This window comes from Rutidosis leptorrhynchoides, chromosome 7 (assembly GCF_046630445.1).
Source record: "Rutidosis leptorrhynchoides isolate AG116_Rl617_1_P2 chromosome 7, CSIRO_AGI_Rlap_v1, whole genome shotgun sequence".
Classification (NCBI taxonomy): Eukaryota; Viridiplantae; Streptophyta; class Magnoliopsida; order Asterales; family Asteraceae; genus Rutidosis; species Rutidosis leptorrhynchoides.
In genome coordinates this window covers 292,492,284-292,513,659 of record NC_092339.1, presented here as the reverse complement: position 1 = coordinate 292,513,659, position 21,376 = coordinate 292,492,284, and the positions used below count along the sequence as shown (strand labels likewise).

The window sequence follows — 21,376 nt, the reverse complement described above, 5'->3', positions numbered from 1 at the left end:
AATAATCCTACGTGTCATTTTCTTAATTAAACCAAATTAAATAATAATATTTTTCTAGATAAACTTCCTAAATTAAAGGTATATGATTTAAAGTTTCTATATATAATTTTATAAAATGTACGTATATACTTTACATATTTATGGTGACTTTTAAATATAATAAAGAAAGTGAGACTCTTAAACATGGAAGGTGTTTCACTCAAATATTTGATAAATTGACTTATTTTTATGCATTAATAGTTGTAATATACAAATAATTATTGCATAAAACTTGAATATATCAAAAACATAAGTGAATTTATCATCACCCAGCAATATAATAGAATTATATTCTTATATATTGATTAAATTATTGTATTTTAAATTCTATAATAATAGACTTATAAACGAGCTCATAATTTATGCGTTAAGTATTCAATACTAATGTTTTCGATACAAATGTTATTAGTAATAAACGATTTTTCATTGGGATTGTATTATACATTTGATAAATATGAATCTTAACGTTATCGAATACTAATTTACACAAATATCGTAAAATGCACGGGCTCACGTTAGTATTCAATAATAATGTTTCAATACAAATATTATTAGATTAGATATTTTTCATTGTAATTGTATTATAGATTTAATATGTATCAATAAACATTATAGCTTACTAATTTTTACAATTGTAGTAAAACTAGTATAAAATAAAAGGCGGGAATAGCAGAAAGCAGTTCAATAGAGCACAGGCATCTCGTACATCCAATCCCTTTTTCTCAATTTCACAAAGGAAAAGCAAAACCCTAATTGTTTCCCCTTTCTCAATTCCTTTCTTCATAATATTTAATTCCTGCAATTCGTTACTTGTTCTTGCAGAAACCCTAAAAGTGGCCCACACTAACAAGCAAAGTATCTGATCATCAAAATTACAAATATGTTGATTCTCAATTTCACATCCTTCACTTACATCACCATCAGATTTAGAACAGATTTATTGTTTGAATGTGCGGTGGAAATTAGGGTTTCGAAATGGCAAGTACGAGTGGGACCAAAGATGCGGTGGGACCACCGAGGTCGTTGTCCAGGAGGATTACCAGGTCGTCGACTATGTTTGATCCGAATGCGGATGGCGTTGATAGTGAGCTCGTTCCGTCCTCTCTTGCGTCGATTGCTCCGATTCTTCGCGTTGCGAATGAGATTGAAAAGGATAATGACAGAGTTGCTTACTTATGTATGTTTTTTTAAAACTTCTATTTTATTTGTTTGATTTAATTTATTATAAAATATAAAATGTTTTGATCTGTAATTACAATTACAATAATTTAGTGTGAGTAAGAGTGATCATGACTAGGTTAGCCACAACAAAAATAATAGGGTGAATTTATGAAATGGATTACCAGAGTAATGTTAGTCCATAATGACTGCAAGTTCAGTTTTGCTTATAATAAATAATATATAGTAAAACTTGAAAATAAATTCCTAATGCAGGGCAATCAGATTTTAGTTTTTATCTTAATGCGTTTGTTGATAAAATTGAACTTTCACTCTTTTTTATAGACAAAATTGAATTTCGATTGTTTTTTATGAACTAAACTGAACTTATAGATTTGTTCATGTGTTGGATGAACTTGCGTTAGCTTCATTGAGACTTTTTTGGAACTTTAGTTACCTCTTTTCTGTAGTGTGCCCTAAATAAGATTAGAAGGGTTAAGTGAGATTTATATGTTCATATTTACATTATACCCCAGTTAATGCATTATTTTCTAAATAAAAGTGAATTATACCATCTACGAAATGTAAAGCATTACAAAATATTGTATGTTGTACTATGTTTTGCATTGGCCGGTTAACTTATTATGATGATTCGAGATCATACAATCACTTACTAATATCTAAATACCCATGGATTATTTTCGGGTCAACCTAATCAAATTTGAAAAAACGTGTGCAAAGTTGTTAAAAAGCAAAAAGGGAACCTATTTCATGACTGACGTTGTTCAAGTTGTAAGGATCACTTTCAAATGTATTCTCTTTTGGCTATGGAGAAATTTGATATTTTTGTTTGTGACAAGAGGAATATGCATTTGAATTAACCGTGATTATGATTTCTTTTTTGAAGAAAGACATTAACGAATGAGTCATTAAAAGGGGGGAATTGAGTTGAGGCAGAAATATAGATGACGCCTCCATACAGAATAAGTTACCAATAAAAAACAACCTTGAAAATATATATATTTTTTTTGTTTAGGGATGGTGACAACATTATGATTTTAATTTCTTATAATTTTTCATTTGTATAAATTTGTTTACTAGGCCGGTTTCATGCGTTTGAGAAGGCCCACAGGATGGATCCTAAATCTAGTGGACGCGGTGTTCGCCAATTTAAGACATACCTGCTACATAGACTTCAAAAGGTGCACATTACAAATTTCACTGCTTTTTTTGTCTCAACTGAGCTAGTTTTCATGTTCTACTAATTTTGGGTTTGTTAATGACATTTTATTTGGAAGATGAAAACATTCTTAGGAAGTTATTAAGTGTTAGTTTTCTCACAGGAAGAAAAAGAGACAAAACCTCGACTAGCAAAAAGTGATCCAAGGGAAATCCAGAAATTCTACCAGGACTTTTATGAGAAAAACATTAAAGAAGGCCAATACACAAAAAAACCGTGAGGCTTGGATATTAATGAACTTCTTAATATCTCTGTTGATGATACCTTATCATTTTATAACGTGCTCATTTTATTATTCTATTTCGTATCATTTTAAAGTGAGGAGATGGCTAAGATTTATCAAATTGCTACGGTTTTGTATGATGTATTGAGGACAGTAGTACCTGATTCAAAAGTTGATGCCCAGGTAATTTTGTTTTATTATACTTTAATCTTAGTTTGCATGTAAGTATAGTTACCAAACTTCTCATGTCTATGTGTATGTGGTATTGCAGACTCAAAGTTATGCAAAAGATGTAGAGCAAAACAGAGAACAGTATGAACACTACAATATTCTTCCTTTATATGCTGTTGGAAATAAACCTGCAATCATGGAGCTTCCTGAGGTTGTACTTAAATAATATATATCTCGTTTTCTAAATAAATTTCTATTTAAACCCATATACAAATGGGCATATATCTTGTTTTCTATTTACTCATTCAAGTTCTAACCCATTTGTTGTATTCAAAAGGTCCTACTATTTTATATCCTTGTTTTCTATAACTTGTGTATGTATAAATACTCACACACCCAAGTATGCATATGGTTTCTTATTTGTTTCACTATATATTGTCATCAGATCATAGCATCTCTTCGAGCAGTGAAAAATATTGATAACCTTCCACATGTTAGAAGGGCAGGAGACCGAGACAAACCTATTACTGATATTCTTGAGTGGTTGTCATCTATTTTTGGATTTCAGGTAACCTGTCTATTTCTGTACTAATTTCCTGTTAAGATTCAGAAACTTAAGGATATAATCATCCTGAATTCTAATATTAATTTGACATAAATATGGGGAACTTGTGTTTCTATCATTTAACTTTGTAAAGGTTATATATGAATCTAACTATGACTGAACTTTCCTTATATCCTCATTGAAGAAAGGAAACGTTGCAAATCAACGGGAACACTTGGTATTGTTACTTGCAAATATGGATAGAAGGTCAAAGGGTCCTGTAGATTATGAGCAGGTAAAGCTTCCAATATTTTATTAAAATATTGAAAATTGGACCTCCAATGTGTGCGGCTTAAACTAACCTTTAATCATTTTTTGTTAGTTGGATAGCCGTACAGTAAAGCAGTTATTTGATAAAACTCTCAAGAATTATGTCTCATGGTGTCACTATTTGCACTGTACTTCAATCTTTGAGTAAGTGGTTATCAGATCTCAACACCTCATAAAATGTTTCTTCTTCTTTTTTCCGTTGAGTATTTAACTATCTATTTTATTTATTAACTAATATTTAATTTATTGTTTTGTACAAGTTCGCCTAAGGTTCAACCTAGTGTTGATAAGCAGCAGTTACAATTGCTCTACATTGCACTTTATTTTCTAATTTGGGGTGAAGCTTCCAACATCCGTTTCATGCCTGAATGCATCTGCTATATCTTTCATAACGTATGTTTATTCTTACATCCCCTCTTTTTTTTATGTATATAAAAATTAATTAATACATATTCATTTATGCTTATGATACCTTTACTTCAAATCAATAAGATGGCGGATGAGTTGCATGGCAATCTATTTGGCAATGTTCAACCTGTGAGTGGAGGCACATATCACGAAGCACCGCGCGGTGAAGAAGCATTTTTGCGTGATGTTATCACACCGATTTATGAGGTTATTCGTAAGGTAAGAAAAGCTATAAGCATCATTAAATATGTTCCTGTTTTATCAATTTTCTTATATAATGGAAATATTTTCTTTTTAATTGGCGACAGGAAGCCAGGAGAAATCAAGGTGGCAGAGTAAGCCATGCATCATGGAGAAACTATGATGATCTGAATGAGTATTTTTGGTAATGCTTCTAATTATAAAAATGCTTTTTATGCCCCAAATTCCAATTTTCTCTAACTAATTAGCCTTTAATTTTCTCTCGTTTAGGTCCGACAAATGCTTCAAGTTAGGCTGGCCAATGGACCCGAAATCTGATTTTTTTGTTCATTCGGTCTCTGATGATTCATCACGAGTTCATGCAGTATGTATAGATTTCTTTAAACTTAGAGTTTTATATACAATATTATTTTGTTACCATATAAGTTAGAAAATAATAATTTAACTCAGCTACAAGTTACCAAGTTAAGTTAGTTAACTGTTAGCATGTCTTATAAATATGTTTTTCTCCTCTTTTGTAATGATCTTCCACTGAACTAACTGATTTACTTGTGCTAATTTTGAATATGAACGCATGTAACATTTTGAGTACAATTATGAAAATAATCTATTTGTGAAGACTTTTCATATGGTTTCACATTGTAAGTTAGACATCTTTTCTTTTGCTTGTAACATCAGGGGCGCAACCCAGTGGTAGGAAAAAGGAAACCGAAAACAAATTTTGTTGAAGTGCGGACGTTTTTGCATCTTTACAGGAGTTTTGATCGGATGTGGATATTTCTTATACTGGTATTTCAGGTATATAACAAACCGCGAGCTTGATATGATTCCTATATCCAAACAGATTACATTTTAATTTCATTTTTATATTTATTATTTCTAGGCTATGGTAATTGTTGCATGGCATAGAGATGGATCAATTTTTGGCCTTTTTGATGTGGACGTCATTAGAAGTATTTTAAGCATATTCATTACTTATGCTGTTCTTAATTTTATCCAAGGTACTCTTCACACCTGTTGAGATCATTTTCATTTTCTAATTAAATCATTTTAGCCCACATATAGATAAATAATGTATTACTTTGTTGTTTGTAATGTCTGTCTATCAAGTTCATTTGAAAATATATAAAGCAAAGAGTAATGACATCTACATTTAAATGTAAGTGATTAACTTTGCAAATTTGAAACCAGTTCTAAATGTGAAGAGGCCACGTAGCATCTGACGTTTGAATGTAGAATAAGATTATTCAAAAAGTAAATCAGTAATGATGTCTGGTTATTCATACTTGTATATTTCACCCTTCCTATTGTTAATTCTGAAATATTTATAGGAATAGCTGAAATACAGTCCTTTTTATTCAGTTATCATAAATCGCTCAATGTGGCTGAGTGGTTGAACACTTGGGATATAAAAGCACCTTAATTAAGTTGGCCCAGGTTCAATCCACACATGTTTTTAGTTTATGGTGGCCTGCTGTTTTTCTTTTATTTTTATTTTATTTCTACCAAGTTAATTAAAGATAATTAAACTTAAACATCAACAACATTTTATTATGAAAAATGACTGTATATGTAAAGGACTTCATGACTATACAGATCTAAGATAATGTATAATCTCTAATGCATGTTATACAAGTCTGTTAATCTTTTGAATTAAATTTTCCTGTATACCAGAGCTCAACTTTATTCTTACTAATTTTCTTCTAATAAGAAGAATCTGTCATCATTTCCATATGTTTTACTAAGTTTTTGGACGTTGTATGTTCACATTTTATTTATTCTTACAAGTTTAATTGGTTCTTTTTGCAGCTTCTATGGATATAATTCTTAGTTTCTGTGCCTGGGGAAGCTTAAAACCTACTCAGATTCTTCGCTACATTCTGAAATTTTTGGTTGCTGCTTTTTGGGTAGTAATTCTACCCATTTGTTATTCAGAATCAGTTCCAAATCCAACAGGAATAGTGAGGTTTTTCAGTACTTTAGGAGGGAATTGGAGGGAACAATCGTTATATAACTATCTTGTAGCAATTTACTTGATACCCAACATACTTGCTGTCTTGCTTTTTTTGCTTCCGCCAATACGGAGACATATGGAACGTTCGAACTTTCGTATAATCACTCTTTTAATGTGGTGGGCCCAGGTAAGCTCACTTCAATGGCATTAGTTTATATTAGAAGTGATGGGTAGCAGGTTGAAAAGGATCGGGCTGGAACAACCCTAAAACACCTTTTTTGTTCATAAATGGATAACTAATGCATGAATCATGTTTACAATAATTGTCAGGATGATTGTTATCTAATCTGAACTTCTTAATATAGACAACTTAGGAGGTTGTAACATTAAAAATAGATTTTGGGCTGCTTTCAAACCTGTTTGACCCATCTATTTTAGCTGATTCTGTTAACAGCACATAAGTTAATGGGTTAAAATAGACACCTTTGTATTGATGTTATTTGCATCTTATTTTATTGAGTTCATGTTTTTATCAGCCAAAACTCTATGTTGGAAGAGGCATGCACGAAGACATCTTTTCTCTTCTCAAGTAAGATATATACTTTATCGATCATTTAACTTTACGAATATTATTATTCTTATTTTATTACTCTTGTTTCAGGTATACATCGTTTTGGATATTTCTACTAATAAGCAAGTTTGCATTCAGTTATTATGTGGAGGTAATTCTGTAGCTTTTCATGTAGTTACAAAAAAAATATCAACTTTATTGCTATTTAACCTTAATTTCTCTATCTATGAAAGCGAGCATGTGATTGGGTGTGTATCTAAGGTTAAGAAAAATTATGATCAAATGGTTCGATTTAGGTCATGTTTTGTCTATCTAGAATTTTTGGATATCATGATCCATTAGCTAATGGATCAAACCACAATTGATTCACGGGTTAGATCAGTTCGTTAGCCAATCTTATCCTTTGATAGGCTATGATGAAAGCCATATGAGATCATGGTTAACTTATGCTTGAATTTACATTATCACTGCAGGTATTACCATTGGTCATGCCCACAAAGTTAATCATGGGAATGACTGTTAGTAGTTATGAGTGGCACGAGTTCTTTCCGAACGGTAAAATCTTATATTATTTTAAATTTTGTTTGACTGATTATTTTGAGACGAATATCTCATTTCATATTTGTTTGTTTGAGGGTTTTGCAGTGACACATAATATCGGTGTTGTTATTGCTATTTGGGCTCCAATAGTCATGGTGAGTATTCGTGAAATTAATGGTGTTAACGAGTCACAGACCTATCTATTGTAATATAATTGCTGTTGTAGGTTTATTTCATGGACACACAAATTTGGTATGCAATATATGCTACTATCATCGGAGGAATCTATGGGGCGTTCAGCCACTTGGGCGAGGTTAGTTCGAATCCTTCATTTCACTATGAACCATTGATCATGTGTAACTATCAATTAGAGATCGCTAATCATGGTATATGTTTTTTCTTTAAATCTAATGGGTGAAACGGGTAAACTTTAGAAACTTAGTTAAACATTTAAATCCAAATGAAGTTAACAAGTTTAACCCATTTGGACCCAAATCCCAGGTAACACTATCTTTTCCTTTCATCGTTCATTATTTGATATTTGATCCTTAGATTCGGACACTGGGGATGCTACGGTCTCGATTTGAATCTGTTCCTTCGGCTTTCAACGAGCGCCTTGTACCCATGCTGAAAGGAGAACCCAAACGAGATCACTTGGTAATGCTAAACAACCTTTTGTTTTATGTTGTGTAAATGGAGCAGTTGCTGCAAGCACCTATGTGATATTTGCTTCTTTTTACTAAGATGAAAGTGTTCTACAGGAAGATAATTTATGGGTAAGGAAGAACATAGCCAAGTTTTCACAGGTGTGGAACGAGTTCATATTTTCACTGCGGATGGAAGACTTGATCAGTAACAGGTTATTCCTATCTCAGTCTTTGTTACTAGTTAAAAGTTGGGAATTTAGCAGGTTGAAGAGAAGGGTTAGGATTAGACTGAGTAATATAATTACGGGTCAATACAGTCCACGTCAGGTGGACCCCGCATACAGTCATGTCACATATGATTATTAAAACTACATAATTCAGATACTAATCTATTGTTGAAAATCGATTGAAGAGGTCATAAGAATTTAAATACAGTTTAGGTCACTTTCAGTGTTTTCCATTTTAGCCAAACTCTACCTTATTTTACCTCTTAGAGATGTAAAATTTACCCACAATGAACCCATTTGTAGGTTAATTGGCAAGTCTGCCACTTCAGTGCTTTAATAATAGAATAAGTATCAATTTGCAACTTTAAATTTTTTTGACAGCCTTCTTTTTATCTTGCTAGTGAGAGAGATCTACTTCTTGTACCGTATACTGTAAGTGATGTACCAGTTATCCAGTGGCCACCATTTCTGCTTGCTAGTAAGGTAAACTTTTTCTATACCTCAATTTCTTTTTGTCAATTGTTGTTCAATTAGCCGTTATCTGAAATTAAACGTCAACTATGTATTTGACTTCATGGCTCTTATTTTTTCTAAAGATCCCAATCGCATTAGACATGGCCAAAGATTTCAAGGGGAAGGATTCTGCAGATTTGTTCAGAAAGATCACTAACGATGATTATATGAGGTCAGCAGTGGTAGAGTGCTACCAAACATTGAAGGAAATACTATTAGGCCTTCTGGATGACGAAAGAGACAATATGTAAATTTTCTTACCTAAAAAAAGTACTATTTTTTATATATATTAGAAGTTATCTCTTAACAAGTCACTCTTTGCTTTTTATACAGGATTCTAAGGAATATTTGTCATGAAATAGAAACGAGCATTGGACAAAAAACATTTTTAAATAAATTTCGTATGAGCGAGTTGCCTTCACTTAATGATAAGCTGGAAAAGTTCTTAGACCATCTGGTAAGAACAAAATCTTCTAATTATAGCTATTATTCGTTTATCATCATTACTAAAAAATAGAGGTGCCATAACGTGTGGCTCTGGTCAGGCATTCAGTAAATGTATCAAAGAGAGCACCAACCAATGGTCTAGATTTGGGTAATGGTTTGAAGCATGTAAAATAATGGTACAAAACGAGTCAGTCTGGGTTGATTTAATCAACTTTGAATCTTAAACTCTTTATAACTAAATAACGTGATTGCAAAAACTATATGACCTTAAAAGCCTAGTTTTTTTTTAGAGAAAAGCTTTCCTGAAAATCAATGGTCTAAATTCTTTATGTACTTAAATAACATAAACATAAAAAGTATTGGCTTCGGTTGGGTTTGTGATTTGGGGATTTTATAGAAGAGCCAGAAGAATATAGAAATATAGGCTGAATTTTAAAGGGCCCCCCTCTATCTTCCCTTCTTATCCAATTTTTCCCAGGGGTGGGGCAAACACTCAAAATGGGTCAAAGCTGTGTTCGTTGTTTCGGTCGAGCTGGGTTGACCCAAACTTAGCTTTCAATTTTGAATAGAAATTTACATGATTTCAGTGATTGTTCGAAGAAACGGATATAAAGAGCTTTTATGATTTAAAAAAGACACTCAAGGCAACTTTTGACACGTTTGTCCTTTCAGTGTGATACGAATCGTGATTAAAACTAACAAGATAGTAAATAAGATAGATAGTCAATATTCGAGAGAACGATAATCCTCCCACAGTTTATCTTCGAGAGCTAAACCAGCTCTCCAAGATATTAAAATTACTTAACCAATATTGAGTATCCTGATGTTACAGCCATATAGCCCTAACCAACATCGAGTATCCTGATGTTAAGCCATATAGCCATATTTATAAATCATAAATAGCCTGTTTTCTAAATTTGTCCCTAATCAATTAAACAAGATAATAATATAATCTCCTAATTATTACCATCCCTGGATAAAATATTACTCCGTAATAATAAATGTAACTTTTTTTAATTCCTCATGATAGGTGATACATATCAGAGTGATAATATAATTTTAGAAGAAAGTGGTTAATAGAGTTTTATGCTTTACACAAGACACTCTAGGCAACTCGTGACACGTTTGGGCTGTGTTCTGCTAAACTTCTTTTGTCACTCATTGACCCTTAAAGATAACACATGGCCATAATGGTTTCTTATATGAGTAATAGGGTCAAATTCACCACCTATACTTGAAGACTTAAATATCGTGTCAATATTTATAGTCATTCCGGTTTACACTATTTTCTGATTACTCCATTTTGGGCTCTGCCAGCAAGCAGATAATGTTGATCCTGAGAAATATGCATCCCAAATCATCAATGTCCTTCAGGATATCATGGAGATTATAACACAAGATGTTATGATTAACGGGCATGAGTAAGTCTTATTCTTTAAACTCTCAATAAACTAGTAGACTGATTTCTCAAATACTGTTATTAATTTCTTTTTGTGTACTTTCATGTAGAATACTTGAAAGAGTTCACTCTCATTACGATAATGACCAAAAGGAAAGATTTGAACGAATCAATGTCCGGCTAACTCAAATCAGATCTTGGAAAGAAAAGGTATAATCTGACCCTCACATTTTGGTTATAACTTATAACATTCTCTTATGATATATATTTTATTTGTGTTCGTAGGTGGTGAGGCTTCGTTTACTTTTAACTGTAAAGGAGTCTGCAATTAACGTGCCTATGAATTTGGAGGCTCGTAGGCGTATCACATTTTTTGCCAACTCCTTGTATATGAAAATGCCGAATGCGCCAGTGGTCCGTAACATGCTCTCATTTAGGTCAGTAATTTTTCGATCAATCACTTAATTATCTTTGTTCTGGGAACAAGCTGTAACTACTGTCTTTTTTCTTGTGTATACTTCAGTGTTTTGACTCCATACTACAAAGAAGATGTTTTATATTCCGAAGATGAGCTTCACAAGGAAAATGAGGACGGAATTACAATTTTGTTTTACCTTCAAAAGATATATCCTGGTAATTATTCATGTTATATTTTTACTAACAGCCATTTTACTGAGAATCAAAGACCATACGGTTTATTTATTGTTTTTGCATAACCAGATGAATGGAAGAATTTTGTAGAGCGAACTATAAATTACAACGATGTAACAGAAGAGACCCGTAAATGGGTTTCTTACAGGGGGCAGACCCTTTCGAGAACAGGTATTTTCATTTGTTTCAGGCTTGTTCTTTCATTTAGATATACACACATATATGTTGTACAGACTCATTGACAAACGTATGTCTTCAGTGCGAGGGATGATGTATTACAAGGAAGCTCTCGAACTTCAGTGTTTCCTAGACTATGCAAAAGATGACGGTTAGTTGGTTTTTTTGTTCTGTTTGTTTCTGAACAGCCAGTGTTCGAGGTGAAACATGGACAGATCGGGTGGGTTGTATGATGGGTCAAATTGGGTCATCTTTAGTGCAGGCAAAATAGGGTCGTGTTGGACAGGCATGCAAATACTTGATCTATTCTCTTTTTAAATTTTATAATGTAATAACATGTGAATATGATCACAAAAAATATATTATGTATATCTGTATCACGTTATATTACGTTTAGACTTCATATCTTAAACTTACCAATCAACCCTTCAAGTAAAAGTAGAAAACTTGAATTTTATTCTTCTAACTACATTGTGCGACAACTGAATGTGGGCAACCCATAATGAGAAGAATTCGATCCCCCATTTATTGGTAAACAAAAATGATAGCATGTATTATGATATGTCAAGGTTAAAAGTTAACAGATGATGAGTGTTTATCAATATCAGTGTTTGTTTCTTCTTATGTAATTCTTAGCTAACGGCTAGGCTTATCTCCACAGAAATTTTTACTGGTTTCCGTACATTTGATATGGATAAAAACCGTGAGGTTCTCAAAGATCGTGAAAGTGCAATGGCAGATATGAAATTCACATATGTAGTCTCTTGCCAAATCTACGGTGCACAAAAGAAATCCAGTGATGACAGAGATCAAAGTTGTTATGTTAATATCTTGAATCTTATGCTCACGTGAGTGTTGTGTAATAGATCGAAATTTATGCCAATGATAAATTTTCTAATTATATATTGAACTACTCAGGTATCCTTCTTTGCGAGTTGCTTATATAGATGAAAGAGAGGATACCGTAAATGGTAGATCACAGAAGGTTTACTATTCTGTTTTAGTAAAGGGTGGCGATCATTTGGATGAGGTAACTATAATTTCATTGCACAAAAATTATATGCATAGTATAGAGGTGAAAATTTGAAATTGCTTGACTTGGTTTGTAATAGAATTGTTTTATTCAAATATTTAGTTTCTTATTGTAATAGAACTGTTTTTTATAATTATTAGGTAACAAAAATCGATCATTTATAGTTCTTTTATATACACAAAAAGTTTTAGCAAGACAAGCCGACTTGACCCCCTTTGGCCCATAATAAAACTGACCCGTTACCAAACCGCCACCTCTAGTACACTAACAATCTGTGGATTAACGTTTTCTTTTGTGTTTTCTTGTTATATTATAGCAGTTGTAACACCTTAACTATCTTTTTTGACGTACTTGTGTGTTAGGAAATATACCGTATCAAGCTCCCAGGTCCTCCTACAGAAATTGGCGAAGGAAAACCTGAAAACCAGAATCATGCCATTATATTTACTCGTGGAGAAGCACTGCAGACCATTGACATGAATCAGGTCATTCCAAAACCAGTTAACGGCTCCTTGTTATGTCTTTTAAAAACATGTTCCAGTATCTTACCATTAATTTATAGGATAATTACTTTGAGGAAGCATTTAAAATGCGAAATGTACTGGAGGAATTCCATAAAGATCATCATGGTCAACGTAGACCGACAATATTGGGTTTGAGAGAACATATTTTCACGGGAAGGTTTGTATATATCGCATCTCAACTTATATTGTTGTATTGTAGCCTTTTAAACTTTGATGTTTTATCATTAAAGAGAAGGGATCAATGATTAACTACTTGCTCGTTTCCTTATTCTACAGTGTGTCGTCATTAGCTTGGTTCATGTCAAATCAAGAGACAAGCTTCGTGACCATCGGTCAAAGGGTTTTGGCAGACCCTCTGAGGTATAATCTTAAACCTGTCATCTAACATTTTAAGAGATCAAACTATAAATTTTGTGGGCCCATATCTTCTAGTTATAATGATAATGATTTAAGTTGTAATATAAGCAAAAATCTGATACATTAATTTTTCATCTGCTTGCAAATTGATATAAAGATAAATGAGTTACATATTTTAAACACATAAAAGTTTCTCTACTAATCTAATGCATCTGGAACATATACAATAATGTTATTTATCTTTACACTCCAGTAAGAGTTGAAAATGCAAAATCTTGTTATCAGAACGTCTTATCCACTAGGGTGTAGCAAATATTTTTTCATAACACTTTTAAACCTATATATTATTACGTTAAAAGAGTGTGATTCATTATTATATTATTTGCAAAAATGAATAAAGGTAATTTCAACCCATTTACTTTCTAGCTAGCCAAACAGGCAATGAGATTAGTTTAAAAGAATAGTTGTCAAGATCGTATAAAGTCACCCGAAGTGTATTTTGATGTATAAGTTTTTCACCCATGTTAGTCAATACATCATTTAACTATTGAGATATATATATTTAATAATAATTATTCTAATCCTCTTAACACACTAATGTAAGTTTATTTGGCTCAACCTGGCCGTTAGAAATGACTAATTTTGGCATTTTACCCAACCTGCCTGTATCCACCTCTAATATCAACCTATGCTGTGTAATTTTCTAAAATCCTACATGGTCATGATCAAATTTCTCAACATCAGAATCTTTATAATTCACAGGGTGCGGTTTCACTATGGTCATCCTGATATCTTTGATAGACTCTTCCACATAACCCGGGGTGGCGTAAGTAAAGCTTCAAGAACCATCAACTTGAGTGAGGATATATTTTCCGGTAAACCATCTAATCCCTCCAAGTACCGAATGACCACTTTTGAATGCATTATTAATTTGGTAACATATTTCAGGTTACAATTCAACTCTACGTGGAGGTTATGTTACACATCATGAATATATCCAAGTAGGCAAGGGCCGGGATGTTGGTATGAATCAGATTTCGCTCTTTGAGGCTAAAGTAGCAAATGGAAATGGTGAACAAACACTCAGCCGCGATGTTTACCGACTTGGACGGCGTTTTGATTTCTACAGAATGTTCTCGTTCTACTTCACCACAGTCGGTTTCTACTTTAGTAGCATGGTATGACAACACCTAATGTACTTTAATAGAAGTGGTAAAAACGGACGGGTCAGGCAAGTTGGATAACCGGTCTTAATGGGTTCAAATCAAAATGGGTCATTTTTAAAATCAAGACAAATTTGATCAAACACAAACTTTATAGTCATTTTCTAAGTTTGGATGTTAATACAGAACTTTTTTTACTAAAATTAATTTTATTTATATTTTTATAAAATAAATTAAAGGGTTTTTGAGCATTTGAATACACTTTAGATCACTTTTGACCCGTTTAAGCTTACCCTCCTCTTATCAGTAAAATACAACTCCATGTTGACCCGTTTTCATATAAATGGATTAAACACGCGACAAAGATTAACTTTTAGCTTTCACATTATTACTTGTGTCTGTAACGTCTTTTCTTATTCCTTTTCTCGTTATCCAGGTTACTGTGCTTATTGTCTATGTCTTTCTATATGGACGTATGTATATGGTATTAAGTGGGTTGGAAAGGCGAATTATAGACGAATCAACCATTAGTAGCAACAAGGCCTTGGAAGAGGCTTTAGCAACCCAATCTGTCTTTCAACTAGGGTTACTTTTGGTCCTTCCTATGGTCATGGAAATCGGTTTAGAAAGAGGATTTCGTACTGCATTGGGTGACTTCATCATAATGCAACTCCAATTAGCCTCTGTATTCTTTACCTTCCAGCTTGGCACAAAAGCGCATTATTATGGCAGAACGATTTTACACGGAGGATCCAAATACAGAGCTACGGGTCGTGGGTTTGTTGTTTTTCATGCAAAATTTGCTGAAAATTATCGGTTATATTCACGTAGTCACTTCGTCAAAGGGTTGGAATTGGCAATATTACTGGTTATATATCAAGTTTATGGGGATTCATACCGGAGCTCGAATTTATACTTGTTTATTACTTTCTCTATATGGTTTCTAGTTTGCTCATGGTTGTTTGCTCCGTTTGTGTTCAACCCGTCCGGGTTTGATTGGCAGAAGACAGTTGAAGATTGGACCGATTGGAAACGGTGGATGGGGAATCGGGGTGGTATCGGTATAGCGCAAGATAAAAGTTGGGAATCGTGGTGGGATGCAGAACAACAGCATCTTAAGTATACAAACGTTAGAGGCAGAATTCTTGAAATTATACTTTCGCTTCGGTTTTTTATCTACCAGTATGGTTTGGTATATCATCTTAATATTGCACGTGGCAGTACGAGTATAGTGGTTTGTTTCTCTTCCTTCCTTGTTCAGTTGTTTCGTATATAGGATATGGCAACAAAAGGGCCATTGGCCCAGTGGTATCGAGGTGGCCCTTCTAACCAGGAGGTTGGGGGTTCGAGTCCTGCTCGGGACAATTTGTATATATATTTCGTGGTTAATTCGTGTAATAGTGTGTGAGTTTGCTTTTCAAAAAAAAAAAAAAAAGGATATGTGCAGGTTAGACGGGCTGCATAACAAGTCAAAATGTGTACATCTGTACGGGTCAGTTTGGTTTGGCACGAAACGGAACTTTAAAAATAAACAATTATGAATAAAATGTATTTCAACACTTGTCTAAAAATTTGAATAACATTATATAAGGGTTTTTATGAATTATTAATACTCTTTGGTAGACTTTTGGCCTGTTTAACATTTTCTCTTCATGGTTACATTTTAATTGTACACATTTGACCTGATAGTGATAAAAGTAACACGAATCAATTGATCCGTAAGTAAATGGATCGAATTTTCCACTTGTAGTGGTTTATATTCTATCACTTCTAATTTTTTTCTTTCAGGTATATGCACTTTCGTGGTTGGTCATGATAACAGCTCTCCTAGCCTTGAAGGTAAGAACGAGTTAGTTATTATTAACATGTACAACCCTTAGGAATCGTAATGATACAAAATCATTCAAATCTCTAACCACATAGGATTGGCTAATTGATGGTGTACATGAAGCAGTCTATTTGATGATGTTACACCACAAGCCTAAAGTATCATGCTGACCCAATAACTTAACAACCAACTTATAAAAAAGAGATCTATGCAAAAACTAAAAAGAGAAATGGTTATCTGATTGGGCGGTGGAACTACTAACACTATATATATCCTGAAAATCTAACAATATATATATATATATATATATATATATATATATATATATATATATATATATATATATATATATATATATATGCTCCTTGTCAGTTGGTGTCAATGGGAAGAAGAAGATTTGGGACAGACTTTCAACTAATGTTCAGGATCTTAAAAGCACTTCTCTTTCTTGGCTTCCTTTCAATCATGACGGTCTTATTTGTTGTTTGTAACCTCATCATCGGCGACATATTTGCTGCCTTCCTTGCCTTCTTGCCAACAGGATGGGCATTCATCTTGGTAAGCAGCAGTTTGACTTATTACTTTTAGGTAGAGGTGGCAAAATGGGTGGGTCACATAAGTAACTTTTGGTATGTGTCAAAATGGCTGGCTCAGATACAACCAAAATACTTATCCCAGACAGTTTAATCCAATTTCAGTGAGTGGCATATGATCCGAAAAGTTATATTCTTTCAATGATACTCTACTTTTTCTAATGAAAAGGATTTAGGAGGTAAAATCCTTATATTTTCAACCCGTATTTTTGACCCACATCTCCTATTAATCTCATTTCAACCCGTATGTTTGACCCATATGTCCTATTCCTACTTTAGCTATGTACATATACGACATAATGCTTTAATTTTTTACCAAATTAACACAGCCAAATTAACTCATTAATAAGTAAAGGGGTCAAAGTTCGAAACTTGTACTCTAAAGGTTTGAGCTTAAGTCTCTCATAGTAATTTCAGTTTTTCGGAGAAAAAAAAATAAATAGAAAAATGAATACTACTTGAATTAGAATATTTTGATGATACTGATGGTGTTGGTTTTTGGCAACTTTGAAGATCGGTCAAGCATGCAGGCCTTGTGTGAAAGGCATAGGATTTTGGGACTCGATAATGGAGTTGTCGCGCGCATACGAATGTTTAATGGGATTAGTGATATTTATGCCTATTGTTATCCTGTCATGGTTCCCCTTTGTATCCGAATTTCAGACAAGGTTGCTGTTCAACCAAGCATTCAGCAGAGGTCTACAGATTTCGATGATTCTTGCTGGAAAGAAAGATAAGGACAAAACTCAAGCTACTTAGTAACAGATAACATAAGTAAACACCCACAGGGACTTTTATTTAGAATACTTATTAGAATACTTTAATCCTAGATCCCTAATTTATGTAAATTTTCGTTTCATATATTTCAGATTCAAAATTCTTTTCAAAGTTAGTTGTAATTATATAGTGTTTAATTAAATAGTCTTCACTTCTATCCCCATTAGATCACAAGGTTATATTAACCATAATTTCAATAATTGTTCAATTGTAACCAAACATTTTTTTTCCCCATTTTCTTTAGGCCTTCTAATAGTTAAATCACATGATTGGAAAAATAATCCCTAACACTAAACAGTATACGGTTACATGAGTGGTATGTAGAGTATATGGCCATTGCAAGGATATATAATCTTTTAAAACTCAAACTATGTGTATCTAATTTTTTCGTAGTTGTGGTACATAGGTATTTGACAAAATTGATAATATGTTTTATCTGTACGAATTCTCCATTCATGTTCGACAATTCTAACCAAACGATCTATCTTGATTACTTAAGTGAGTCTAGGAATTCAAAGGGAATTTTTCAGAGTAGACAAACAAGAATCAGTGTATTTATACAACTAGAAATGAAGCATAAAAATCCACAAAATTTAAACCCTGACGAGTTAGGAGGTATTGACAACTTTAAGCTCAAATCAAGCTCAAACAAAACACCAAAACCAAACCAATGTTGAGTTTTTATTTGGTTTCCATTTATGTGGAAGTTTTAGCCCAATGTTCCAAGCCCAACAAATTTAGGCCCAAAATGCTTGTTGACTTGGTCAAGCATCCTAGGCATTTTAAACTCCAAGTGTGCAGCTGGTTTTCATTATCAAAAAGCAGAGAGATCAGAGAGATAAATCAAGAAATAGAGTGAAAACCCCAATTCCCGTCTACAGTGACAGCAGGCCAGAAAACCTTCGATCCCCGGAGATCCGACCGTTGAATCTTCTTCATTTTTGGACTGTGTCTTCATGACATCAGTGCCAACATTTTCAACCGTTGAATTCATCTCAAGTGCTCTGTAGCTCGAGTTACAACAGGTCGAACAGTAGCAAACTTTTGGGTGATGAAATTCTTCTTTTGTCTTTAATTGTTTCATATACTTGTTGATTATTGTTGTTCAAGAGTATGATGTTGTATGCCTCTAGTTGATCTAGAGAAGGATTATTGTATTGCTCTCTTTGTTGATGATAGTGGAATTTAAGTGGCTTACGAGTCCCGTGGGTTTTACTCTGGATTTTGAGGGGTTTTCCGCGTAAAAAAGTCTCGTGTATTTAGTGTGTGCTTGATTATTGTTTAGCTACTGATTTGGGGACTGATTTGGGTTGGATTTGATATAGCTTGTTTGTTAGCATCCTCACGGTTTCATACGGGTCGGGAAATGTTTGTCAAACGGGTTAGTTTCTGCTGTGTAGATTGCTCGTTGTGACCTATTTTCCCATCAAATTGGTATCAAGAGCTAGGTTATTTGATTTAACTTGTGTGAAAGATGGAAGCTAATACAAGTAAAATGATTAGTTTAAATGGTTCAAATTATCATGTTTGGAAAGGCAAGATGGAGGATCTTCTTTATGTGAAAGATTATTATATGCCTGTTTTAACTGAGGATAAACCTGAGGAAAAATCTGATGCTCAATGGAAAATTTTGCATAGACAAGTATGTGGGTATATTCGGTAGTGGGTTGATGATAATGTTGTGAATCATATTACTGGGGAGACTGATGCTAAAGTCTTATGGAAAAAGCTTGAGCAGTTATATGAACGAAAGACTGGGAATAACAAGTTGTTCTTAATTAAGCAGATGATGGCTTTGAAGTATCATGATGGGACTCCTATTACAGATCACCTAAATGCATATCAGGGTATTATAAATCAGCTTGCAGGTATGGGTATCAAGTTTGAGGATGAGATTCAGGGTCTCTGGTTACTTGGTACATTACCGGACTCTTGGGAGACTTTTAGGACATCTTTGTCCAACTCTGCACCGAATGGTACTATCACCATGGAATTGGCTAAGGGTAGTATTTTGAATGAAGAGATGAGAAGAAAGTCACAAGGTTCCTCTTCACAGTCAGATATCTTGGTCACAGAAATGCGGGGGAGAAGTCATAGTAGAGGTCAGGGTAATAGAGGCAATCATCGTAGCAGCTCACGCAAAGGCAAATTTGCTAATGTTGAGTGTTATAATTGTCATGAAAAGGGGCACACAAAGTGGTATTGTCCAAAGTTGAAGAATGAGAAGAAAAAGGCATATGACAAGAATAAACAAAAGAAAAGTGATGGTGGTGATGATGATAAGGTTGAAGTTAACGCTATCACAGATGAGTTCTTTGTTTGTATTGATTATGATATGATCAATCTTACTCATGATGACACGAGTTGGATTGTTGATAGTGGTGCTACATGTCATGTTGCAATTTGTAGAGATCACTTCTCATCTTACACTCCAGGTGACTATGAATTTGCTAGGATGGGTAATGCCGGGTTATCAAAGATCATTGATATTGGAGATGTTTGTTTGAAATTTGACACGGGAATGGAGTTAGTTTTGCATAATGTAAAACATGTTCCGGATATGAGACTTAATGTTATTTCAATAGGCATTCTTGATGATGATGGTTATTATAACGGTTTTGGTAATGGTATTTGGAAACTAACTCTTGGTTCTATGATAGTGGGAAGAGGCAAGAAAGACTCAAGATTATACATCACGCGTCCGAAGATCATCCAGAACATTGTTAACGCAGTGGACAATGTTGATTCTACTGAGTTGTGGCATAAAAGACTTGGCCACATGAGTGAAAAGGGGATGTCTATCTTGTTCAAGAAGAATGTGTTGTCGGGTGTTAGTGGTATTGATTTGAGTAAGTGTTCTCACTGTTTGGCAGGAAAACAGACCAGAGTTGTGTTTAAGAGTCATTCTTCTTTTCGAATGGAGAACGTACTTGATCTAGTTCATTCGGATGTTTGTGGGCCTATGAAGACTAGAACACTTGGTGGATGTTCCTACTTTGTTACATTCATTGATGATCATTCCAGGAAGGTGTGGGTTTACACCTTAAAGTCAAAAGATCAAGTATTTGAGAAGTTTAAGAAAATTCATGCACTAGTTGAAAGGCAAACGGGGAAGAAACTCAAGTGTATTCGGACTGATAATGGCGGTGAATACATTGGCAGATTTGATGCTTACTGTAAGGAGAATGGTATTCGGCATCAAAAGACTCCACCAAAGACACCTCAGTTGAATGGCTTAGCAGAGAGGATGAACAGAACTTTGGTTGAGAGAGTTAGATGTTTGCTTTCACATGCAGGGTTGTCCGATTCCTTTTGGGGTGAGGCTTTAAATACGGCAGTTCATATTATTAATCTAACCCCTTGTGTTCCTTTGCGTTTTGATGTTCCTAACAGGGTTTGGAGCGGCAAAGATGTTTCTTACCGTCATTTACGAGTCTTTGGATGTAAAGCATTTGTTCATGTTCCCAAAGATGAAAGGTCAAAGCTTGATATGAAGACTAAGCTATGTGTATTTCTCGGCTATGGTGAAGATGATTTCGGGTACAGGTTATATGATCCAGTTCAAAAGAAAATTGTACGAAGCCGAGATGTTTTTTCAGAAGATCAAATGTTGAAAGATGTTGAGAAAACAGAGTCAGTTCCTCAACATAATGCCGATCTT

General features: G+C 33.8%; 1 protein-coding gene across 4 annotated transcripts; it reads left to right on the top strand.

Annotated features, from left to right (window-relative positions):
* Positions 1 to 1,014: 1,014 nt before the first annotated feature.
* LOC139858223 (callose synthase 7-like) lies at positions 1,015 to 17,871 on the top strand. 4 transcript variants are annotated; one of them, XM_071847075.1, is made up of 43 exons: positions 1,015 to 1,216; positions 2,299 to 2,399; positions 2,541 to 2,653; positions 2,756 to 2,843; positions 2,932 to 3,042; positions 3,277 to 3,399; positions 3,581 to 3,670; positions 3,758 to 3,849; positions 3,966 to 4,098; positions 4,198 to 4,332; positions 4,422 to 4,498; positions 4,585 to 4,705; positions 4,741 to 4,770; positions 4,993 to 5,112; positions 5,198 to 5,315; positions 6,124 to 6,455; positions 6,805 to 6,857; positions 6,930 to 6,990; positions 7,313 to 7,394; positions 7,485 to 7,534; positions 7,606 to 7,692; positions 7,932 to 8,036; positions 8,141 to 8,238; positions 8,655 to 8,736; positions 8,850 to 9,013; positions 9,100 to 9,223; positions 10,531 to 10,634; positions 10,723 to 10,822; positions 10,898 to 11,049; positions 11,136 to 11,245; positions 11,333 to 11,434; positions 11,523 to 11,591; positions 12,102 to 12,288; positions 12,359 to 12,470; positions 12,836 to 12,958; positions 13,036 to 13,154; positions 13,274 to 13,357; positions 14,117 to 14,229; positions 14,303 to 14,532; positions 14,954 to 15,751; positions 16,306 to 16,356; positions 16,718 to 16,903; positions 17,452 to 17,871. In XM_071847075.1, the coding sequence occupies exons 1-43, from the start codon at positions 1,015 to 1,017 to the stop codon at positions 17,695 to 17,697; spliced, it is 5,778 nt and encodes a 1,925-aa protein (XP_071703176.1). In that variant the 3' UTR covers positions 17,698 to 17,871. The 4 variants fall into 4 exon arrangements, with proteins under 4 accessions (XP_071703176.1, XP_071703179.1, XP_071703177.1 ...); XM_071847078.1 differs by lacking the exon at positions 4,741 to 4,770 and having other exon boundaries at positions 3,987 to 4,098; positions 4,585 to 4,678; XM_071847076.1 differs by lacking the exon at positions 4,741 to 4,770 and having other exon boundaries at positions 4,585 to 4,678.
* The last annotated feature ends 3,505 nt before the right edge of the window (positions 17,872 to 21,376 follow it).

Excerpts from the sequence above, each read along its gene's own strand:
- LOC139858223 (XM_071847075.1), top strand. The coding sequence starts at position 1,015 with ATGGCAAGTACGAGTGGGACCAAAGATGCGGTGGGACCACCGAGGTCG. Across the intron at positions 8,037-8,140 it reads AACCCAAACGAGATCACTTG|GAAGATAATTTATGGGTAAG; the intron begins GTAATGCTAAAC and ends AGTGTTCTACAG. Across the intron at positions 11,050-11,135 it reads CGTAACATGCTCTCATTTAG|TGTTTTGACTCCATACTACA; the intron begins GTCAGTAATTTT and ends TGTATACTTCAG.